The sequence below is a fragment of the Echinops telfairi genome, unplaced genomic scaffold, assembly GCF_000313985.2.
Source record: "Echinops telfairi isolate 266 unplaced genomic scaffold, ASM31398v2 ScPeMD7_60;HRSCAF=208, whole genome shotgun sequence".
NCBI classification, from domain to species: domain Eukaryota; kingdom Metazoa; phylum Chordata; class Mammalia; order Afrosoricida; family Tenrecidae; genus Echinops; species Echinops telfairi.
Window position 1 is genome coordinate 50,533 of NW_022103958.1, and position 9,987 is coordinate 60,519.

At 35.1% G+C, this 9,987-nt stretch overlaps 1 protein-coding gene across 1 annotated transcript; it reads right to left on the reverse strand.

Annotated features, from left to right (window-relative positions):
- Positions 1–3,126: 3,126 nt before the first annotated feature.
- Positions 3,127–4,086, reverse strand: LOC101645071 (olfactory receptor 8U1-like). The gene has a single exon (XM_004717856.1). It carries the CDS (start codon positions 4,084–4,086, stop codon positions 3,127–3,129), a length of 960 nt encoding a protein of 319 aa, XP_004717913.1.
- Positions 4,087–9,987: the final 5,901 nt, after the last annotated feature.

The following is a 9,987-nucleotide window of genomic DNA, read 5'->3' on the forward strand; positions in this document are numbered from 1 at the left end:
GACTTACAGCCTTTTACATGACTTAAAAGCTATGAGTACAGCAAGTAAAGGTGCCTGTGATGAAGAATTGATTGTAAAGACAGGTTGGTTCAATTGTTGTACTTGCTAAAAATTAATGTTATTCCAGCCAAATGGGTAATAACCACATGAAGAAGCCATCTGGGAGCTGCGAATCAAAGCCACGACTAGAAACCACCTTACACCACCAACAGCGGCCAAATTTGTCTTAAAATTTCCCTTAGATTTAAGGACCACCTTAAGATTGGATCTCACTGGTAATCCAGGGATTGATTATAATTTAAATTAATTTTATTTTTTCAAAAAAAGATTTTAAAACCCTTAAAACATCAAATACTGGAGAAGGTGCAGAGAGATTGGATCCCTCTTACATAGCTGGTGAGACATAAATGACAACCAGTATGAAAAACGATATTGCTCTACCTCAAACAACTGCTAATAGGAATTACATACAATCCAGCAATCCTTCCATTGGGTATATACCTAAAAGAAGTAAGAGTGGTAGCAAGAACTGACATATGCACACCCATGTTTATCACAGCACTGTTCACATCAGCAAGAAGACGGAAACAACTTAAATTCCCATCAATAGAGCAGATAAAGAAACTTTGGTGCATGCACACAATGCTATCTACACACCTGGTGGCGTGGATTGACCTGGAGAACATTATACTCAATACAGTTAGTCAGTCACCAAAGGACAAATACTGTATAAGACCATTGTTATAAGGAAAAAACTAAGACAAAGACTTTCAGACAAAAGGGCATAGACAAGTAGGGAGGACAAGGGGAGGCAGATGAAACAATAGGCTAGGGCCTTCACAGCCATTAATTGAGGGAAGGGGAAGACAGTTATCCACAAGGGGAAGAAGAGAAATCTAAGGACGGGTTTAAGGTTAGCTACTGAGTATTTTGATAATTGGTTTAAATCCTTGAATACACAATTTAAGAACTGAAATGAAAAATGCCCCCCTAATTGACACAAAAAAACCAAACAGACAAAAACGCAGGGAAGAACTGGGATTAATGATGGTGCAAAAATGATATTGCAATTGGTGTGTAGAAACAATAGGTATATGAATTGTTGAATGTAAAATTGACAATCTGCTTGGTAAACCTTTACCCAATTCACAATATTTTTTTCTTTAAAAATAATATCAAAGAAAATCCTTTTATGTTCTGCTTCAGTACTAAAAAGTTTATCTTCACCCCAATTGCATTATGTATACAGTCTCTGACCTACCTAGGTAGAGGGTGCTCCTATTTCTTCTCCAACTGAGTTTGGAAGGCAAAAAACTGCAGAGTTTTGTCAGTGAATGTCCCAAAGGATCATGAGGACATGATGCAAGTGGGACCATCAGAAAAATTACATTTTTCACCCCACTGGGGACCCAAGGCAGGTTGGAGATTAATTAATGTTATTCTCCAGTTATGAAAAAGGGTATGTCTGCAGCATTGTTTTCAGTATCACATTATTGTCCTATTGTGCCCCAATTTTTAAATACTATTTATTGACTGAGGTTTTACTTAAGCATATTGTTATTGTTGTAACAGAGTTTGAATGTGTCATTGAAAACAAAAATTACCTTTTGAAAGTATTTTTAACATAATTTGCAAGGGATGGATGTCCAATTCCGCCAACAAACTACTCCTGGTATTGTAAGAAATACCATTTTTTTAAAACTTCCTCTTTGAAATGGTCATCGCACATTTACTTCCTCATTTGGGTTTCCACTCTCTGTTATTATTTACCTTCCTCGATGAACTATCCGAGAAGCACCTTTTCAGGGTGGTTTCTCATGCAAATCTGTGGCCCTAGTAAGGATGTCCAAGAACAATATATCAATTTTGATTAAGAAATGGCATGCTTCATAGGGAACTAGAAATATGCCACTACACTGCCAAAATATGGGTGGGTGGGAAGATAAGGAAGGTAATTGAAGTCATATTTGTGTTTTCAAATGTAGAGGTGGTTTTTGTTTATCAATGCAGAAAGGCAAGTATTTAACTGAGGATGGAAAACACTCCAAAAACCAAATTACACAAAGATTTAAGTCCCAAACCAAATTCACTGCCATCAAGTCAAAGCCAACTCATAGTGACCCTACGGGAAAGGGTACAACTGCCCCTGGGGGTTACTGAGACTGTTAACTGTTACAGGAGTAGAAAGTCGCATATTTCTCCCTTGGAGTGGCTGGCAGTTTCAAAATGCGAACCGTGTGGATCAAAGACCAACTTGTAACCTATATATTATCAGGACCTAAATAAGATTTAGTGATTATAAATTCATACATAATTGACAAAAGAACCCCCACATATATTAACTAGAAGTGATATTTGCGAAAAATGAAAGATACAATTGAACATTGATAATTGGGGATTTTAACACATCGTTTTTAATAATTAATAAAGTGAAAACCAAAGAGGGTAAAGAAGACTTGAATGACAGTATCAATGAGTTCGATATGTATAAAACCTATAGAAATCTCCCTGTATCAAGAATCGTTTAGGAAATCATACCCTAAGGCAGAATGGCTTAACTAATTGGCAATTGTGTCATTTGGACTGGATAATTATTTATGTGCGGGGCTTTTCTGGACATGCTAGGGCTCAACTCTCCATATAGCCATAGTATCAAGCTATAGTACAGCCAAAAGTGTTTCAAAGCATTATCCAGTATTCCTTGGGGGGAAATGTCACTCTGAGTGGTTTATAGTTGACTCTTGGGTTTTAATTTTGATTATATTATTATACCACTCTTAGAATACTATATTTAACCATTGAAGCTGTCTGCAAATTTTAACTTTGGTTAGCACCTCCTGTGTGTCTATGGAAAATATAATACATAATACATATTATTATTTCAAATAAAACACGTATTTTATTGAGAAATAATGGACTTAATGTTAATTTTTATTTTAACTTCTACATAGGAAATATTTTAACGCACGAAAAGCAAGGATTTTTTTAAATTATGTCAGCAACAGATCTTTATCAATAACACCAAAGCAAATGTGCTTATTTTATTAATGGGAGGAGAAGGTGGGGAACAGACAAAACATTTTCAAAAGCACATAGTGGAAGAAAGTCTACATTTGTTAATTCACGTCAGTTTCTTATTCCTATGAATACAAGCACCTGGTTTCTGTTGCTGACAGTTTTCTTTAGAGCTTCCTTCACATCTTTGTTTCGAAGGCTGTAGATCAAGGGGTTCAACATGGGAATGATGACTGTGTAGAAGACAGAGGCCACCTTGTCTGTATCAAGAGAATGGCTTGAGCTCGGTTGTAGGTACATAAAGATCAGAGTCCCGTAGAATATAGTGACAGCCAACATGTGAGAACTGCAAGTGGAGAAGGCTTTTTGCCTTCCCTCAGCTGATCTCATCTTCAGGATGGAAGAAAGAATGAACATGTAGGAGATGAAGACAATCAGAACAGAGGAAATGAATGTAATACCAGCACAGGCCAAAATCCATAGTTGTTTGGTGTGAGTGTCTGAGTAAGTCAACCTGAGGAGAGGCATATCATCACAATAGAAATGATTGATAATATTGGAATGGCAATAGGAAAGATGGAAAGTGAGGATGGTATGGAAGAATGCCATCAGGAAGCTATAGCTATAGGGGACAACTACAAGCTGAAGGCAGATTCCTGGTGACATTGTGACCATATACAGGAGTGGGTTACAAATGGCCACATATCGGTCATAGGCCATGGAGGCCAGCAGCAAGCACTCTGATATCATGAAGGTAAGGAAGCAGCCTAATTGAGCAGCACACGCATTGAAGGAGATAATATTTACGTTGTACAAGAAATTTCCAAGCATTTTGGGAGTAATGACAGAAGTATAACAGAAATCAACAAAAGCCAGGTTGCTTAGAAAGAAGTACATTGGTGTCTTGAGTCTTGCATCTGTCCTAATGACCAGGATCAAACCCAGGTTTCCTACTGCTGTGAAAAGGTAGATGGATAAGAATATCACAAAGAGAGGCATCTTCAATTCTGGATGATCTGTGAGGCCCACAAGAATAAACTCTGTCACCTGGGTGCAATTTATGGGAGCCATGTATCTCTTCAAGGTATCTGCATGTGGAAGAAGAGAAAAAAATATTAAATCTATTTTACCATCTTGATAAAAGATTTTTTTCACCTTAATAGTTTGTACAGAGTCCTGTTGCTAATATAGGGATTGTTCTCATAGAGCAATATGGTGTGACACACATGTGGTTTTCACATATGTATGTTTAGATCCAGGAGTCCACATACCTTATCATTATGCGCTCAATATCCTATTATTTGTGATGTTGGAAACACAAAACTATTTTCAGGTTTGCTTGATGTAATGCTACATAAGCAACTCTACATATAAAGCATGCTCATACTTAATCAAAGTGAATAAAGCCTAAATAATTTTAAATATATTGAAAATTACAGTAAAGTTGACATATGCTTCTAAGAGGTTATGAAAATCAATTTTTCAGTTTTAACTTTTTTCCATTTATTAAAGAGACATGTTTGAATTATATTATCATATGAGCTCTTGTTTTCTTACTGTTAATAAGTTGGACATCTTATTTCTTATTCATTTTAACTCTAAATTAAGTATTGATTAAGTATAATTTACCTTAAGAAAATATAATAAATATAAAACTAGGGTTCTAGCTATTCATATACAGATGTTACATGCCATCTCTCTCCTTTATTCTCTCCTCTATTGATTTTACATATGAAAAAAGAAAACCAAAACAAATTTTTAAAAATAAAATAAAAAGAAAAACAAATATGTCTTATTAAAACTCATATAACTTTATATAATATTTAAATCACAGTAAGCGTAACTATTATGCAAATAAAATAATGTATCAATTTAGATTTATTCTGAATTTTAAGAACCCCGATGGTTTGTGAAACAAACATTAGCTGCTAACTGGGAAGTCAGCTGTTCATAAACACCACTTGCCTTCTAGGAGAATGATAAGGCAGTTTGCTTCTATAAAAATTCCAAATGAAAATCTGAACTTATTTCCAATGAATCAGTTCTGACTCATAGCAACTCTCAGCTAGGGTTTTTGAGGCAGAAATCGTTACAGGAGCACTAGGCCTTAAAAATCCTGTGTGGTAATTCTACTCTATCTTTTATGATTTCTTGAGTACAACGTTAGCTACATGAAAATTGAAGGGTATAAGGAATCCATTAATCCCAAATGTGTAATTTCCATCTAAAACCAATAAAAGTCAAATTTAAAGGAAACATAAAAGAATAAGGGGACCAAAAAAGTGATAAAAGTGATTTTTTTGTTTCTAAGGTTGCTCAGAAAAAACTATTCCCTAGATTTGCTTCTTGACTCAAAATGATTTAGTCCCCAAACCCAGTGGTGGTGGGAGGAGACACTTGTTACCAGATGACATGAAATTAACAAATATATACAGACTAATGATCTCATCACCCGACATGCATATTTATATGTCCTATTACAATATGTTCTATTGCAACATGCAGCCCTGGTAATGCAGTAGTTACCAATTAGCCAACTAACCACAAGTTCAGCAACTCGAATCCAACAGCCCCTCCTCAGGAGAAAGATGAGGTTTTCTACTCCCGTAAAGAGTTATAGTCTCAGAAATCCACTGACAATTCTACCCTGTCCTATAGAGTCACTCAGAGTTGGAATCAACTGTATGGCAATGAGTGAGATTGCAATATAGTCTATTTTATTTTATCCTAATAATGCTTGTCAAGATCTAATAAATTTTATTTATCTACTCATAGCTATAGATACAGTTAAGGAGCCCCAGTTTAGACCATCATACACCATGATTATTTTTACTAGCATAAGTAATAAGATAATTACCTATGGAGTCCATTCAGAATCAATTTTCCTGGCTATAAAGCTTTAAGCGAACAGTCTTCCCTTTCTCTCTCTGAGCAGTTGGTGGTTTTGAACTAGTGAGCTTATGGTTAGTGGTCTTATGCTTACCCAACAGTGTCACAATGGCTCATTGTCCTATAGATAATTCCTAGCAATATCCTTCATTCTGATCTTTAACCAAGACTGTACATTTTCTGTCCTTACAATTTCTCTTGATATGTCTAACTGCTAACTCTTTAGAATGGTGTTGTAAGTTAGTCATATATCCGTTCTTTTATTCAATAATGTATTTTGATACCTATCAATGTTCAGGAACTACTTAGAAGCTGAAGTAGAGCTGAAGATAGTGAACGAACATATTATAGGTAAGACTGGAAAGAAAGTTTTATACAACTTTTCTCTATTTTTCTTTTCTCCTTTCCTCTTCATTATTTGTGTTCACTTCCAAAACACAAATAATTGAGAGATTTTTAGAATGCAAGTGATTTTACTTTATATTGAAAGTAGACTGTGAAATATGTTGGAAAACATATATAAATGCTCACAAAAAATAGCCCCAGAATATATTTATAATTCCACTTTCAGGAAGTCTCTCCAACCACTGGACAATCTTGATTAGATCAATATGATTTGGCTCCATTCATTAACTACAGGATTCCTTTTTACATTTATTTATTTATTTAAATTTTATGCCTTTAAAAAGCTAATTTAATAGTATGGTTATCAGTCTTTCTGACGGGGGTGTGGGTATCAAACATAATCACGTGTTAAGACAATCCTAATAAATCTTAATATTAGTATGCATGTTCCTGTTTAAAAAAATAGATCATTTAATTGGTGGTTCTTTCAGCTCTTATAACAATCCACACATCAATTGTGTCAAGCATATTTTTACATATGTTACCGTCATCAATTTGTACATGATTACTTTCTATTTGAGACAATGCCATTGCCATCAAGAAAACTGGTCAGTTGTAAGGAATCTAGTAATCTAAATATAACCTCTTCTATAAAGAAAATTTTGTTTTCTTCACGAGTTCAGATAGAATCATTGAGATTTTTTCCTTCATGTTGAGATAACATCATGCTTATATTCTAGAAATGTTGACAAACCTCATTTAAATTTCTTCTTACATTTATATCAATCATATGTATCCATACTGCTTCTCCTGATACACTGTTGGCACTTGGTGGTTGAGAGCCATCCTGTTTTCACTGCTTCTTTATTGTAGTTTCTTCTAGATTCTAGGCAAAGGAAAATTAAAGAGGAATTTTTGTAATAATATTAGAATATGCCTTTCCTTCATTCTGAAAGTATAAACTTTAACAAAATCTCTAGGAATTTATTGCTAAGCAACGTACTCCTTACTAATATTGGGCAAAATATCTAACTATTGTAAGTTTTGACATAGAAAATAATCTAGTCAACTAAGCGCCTAACTTTTCCTAATGCTAGGAGTTTTGTGTATTTCAATCTTATATCAACTATTGTTATATCATAGCACATAATCACACATTAAATTGAAATGAAAGAGGATACAAATGTTATCTTTATTTAAAAAATACACTTCAAATTCAAAATTGTCAACCTATAAAATTCAATCTATATCATTTAAACATGTTTCTCTTCAGCTATTTTTGATTAATTTATCCCTAAAATGAATAAATTTTACCATTTTGAAATAAAATCTTTTTGACTCCCTAGCTAGATAAAACTTCTCAGAATGGCTGGATAGCAATGAATCACATGGTTTTGTCAGTGCCTCAGTCCCAAAAGATTTAATCTCAGAGCAATGATTCAAGTAAGATTAGCAGAAAAATTATAGTCCAAAACCCACTGGAATTCAAAGTCACTCTGTAGATTTATCCATGTGATGCTGCCTTTAAGGAATTTCAGATAAACAATATTAGTGCCATAATATTACCCAGAAGATTCTAACTGCTCACATATTTTTTATTAGTTAACTTAATGTATATGCATATATTATATATAGTTCATTATCAGTATTGGGTTTTGAATTTGGCTTTGAAAGAAATGTAAGACCTTGTAAAAATTATTGAAAATAGATGTCTCAAATTATACATTGAATATTTTTCTTGACTTATCTGTCCAGATCCAATATCATGTGCAAAGATAATTAGTAAAAAATCTAGTAATATGATTATATTATACTCACTATAAATTAGAAGACGGCGGAGGGATTGTCAATTTAGCATATGGAGAAAGAGTACACTTACATGGTTTGCGTATTTTCCATGAATTTAAAATTATTCCATTTCTATTAAATGAGTTCCTAACATACTAACCAGTACTAAACATAGTACTGGTCTGAAATATAATGGTGAGGAGGACAAATCAGAAAATGTAACAAACGCCTAGAGATAGTAATCTAGATTTATATAGTGTATGATAATCAGGACAGGAATTATATATGTATGATCTATGTTGTTGTTACTGTTGTTGTTAGGTATCCATAGAAACCCTATGTACAGAAGAAAGAAATGCCACAGAAAGAAATCCTGTGCCATACTCTCAATTTTCTTACCTTTGAGCTCCTCCTTGCAGACACTGTGTCAATCCATCTCATGGACAGCCTTACTCTTTTTGTTTGCCCCTCCACTTTACCAAGCAAGATATTCTTCTCTATGACTGGTTTCTCCTGATACTTGTTCCAAGTATGTCAGACAAATTCTAGCCATTCTTGCCTTCAAGGAGCATTAAGACTGAACCTCTTCCAAAATGTTTGTTCTTTTGACAGTAAAAGTGATTCTTGAACCATCTATATTACAGCGGTTTTCAACTTGTGGGTCCACCTCCTTTGGGGGTCAAACGACCCTTTCACAGGGGTCACCTAACATCATCAGAAAACACATATTTCCAATGGTCTTAGGAACCCAGACACCACTCAGTCTCCAGGCAGGTCTACCCACATGCAGATATGCCCACATATGAGTAGCCAGTGTGAAGACTGTTACCCATGCTACACTATGCTTCAAGACAAAATTTCATTTATTTGTAATTAGAAATAAATATTACACAATATATAATTACCCTGTTTCCCCGATAATAAGACAGTGTCTTATATTAATTTTTACTCCCAAAGATGCGCTAGGTCATATTTTCAGGGGACATCTTATTTTTCCATGAAGGTGAATACGGTACATATTTATTGTTCATTGTGTTATTAAAAGAGACCTTGCACTTCCTCTTTGCTCCAGCTGCACTGCGGCTCACAGTGAGTTGTGCGGCGGCTCCCACTGCTACAGTCCAGAGTCCAGAGTTAAGGTAGCTTTGGGGCTTATTTTCAGGGAGGTCTTATTTTTGAGGGAATGCCTTATATTTCAGTGAGAGGCAAAACTTTAGGTCTTATTTTCGGGGGATGCTTTGCTTTCAGGGAAACAGGGTACATATCATTTTTGTGATTAATCACTATGCTTAAATTATGTTCAATTTGTAACAATGAAAATGCATCCTGCATATCAGATATCTACATTACATTTCATAACAGTAGCAAAATTGCAGTTATGAAGTAGCAATGAAAATAATTTTAAGGTTGGGGGTCACCACAATATGAGGAACTGTATTAAAGGGTTGCAGCATTAGGAAGGTTGAGAACCACTGATCTATAAGTTCAACATGAGCACAATGAAGTGGTTTTTGTTTGTTTGTTTTTAATCATTTTATTGGGGGCTCTTACAGCTCTTATCACAATCCATCCATCCATCCATTGTGTCAAGCATATTTGTACATTTGTTGCTATCATCATTTTCAAAACATTTTCTTTCTACTTGAGCCCTTGGTATCAGTTCTGTTTGGGCCGGGGCTGAACCATGCAGCCTCTTCCCCAAGCCTCTCAGAAAGACAGATGATCTGTTGGACTTTGCAGTCCCTGCCTTCAGCATTCTGAGGAGCTTATCTCTCTGGGAAGGGTCCACACAGCCCCTTCCCCTAGCCTCAAGGCCTTGCAGCTGCAGCCATAAAAGCCTGCTTCCACTTATCAGTACATACTTCCTTGGCTCAGACCCTAAATAAGTCCCACAGCCTCACTGCCAGGTGCAATTTCCCTGACCTAACTTTTGGTCACGGAATTTCCTGG

Coding starts and splice junctions, on each gene's coding strand:
- LOC101645071 (XM_004717856.1), bottom strand. CDS start 4,086: ATGGCTCCCATAAATTGCACCCAGGTGACAGAGTTTATTCTTGTGGGC.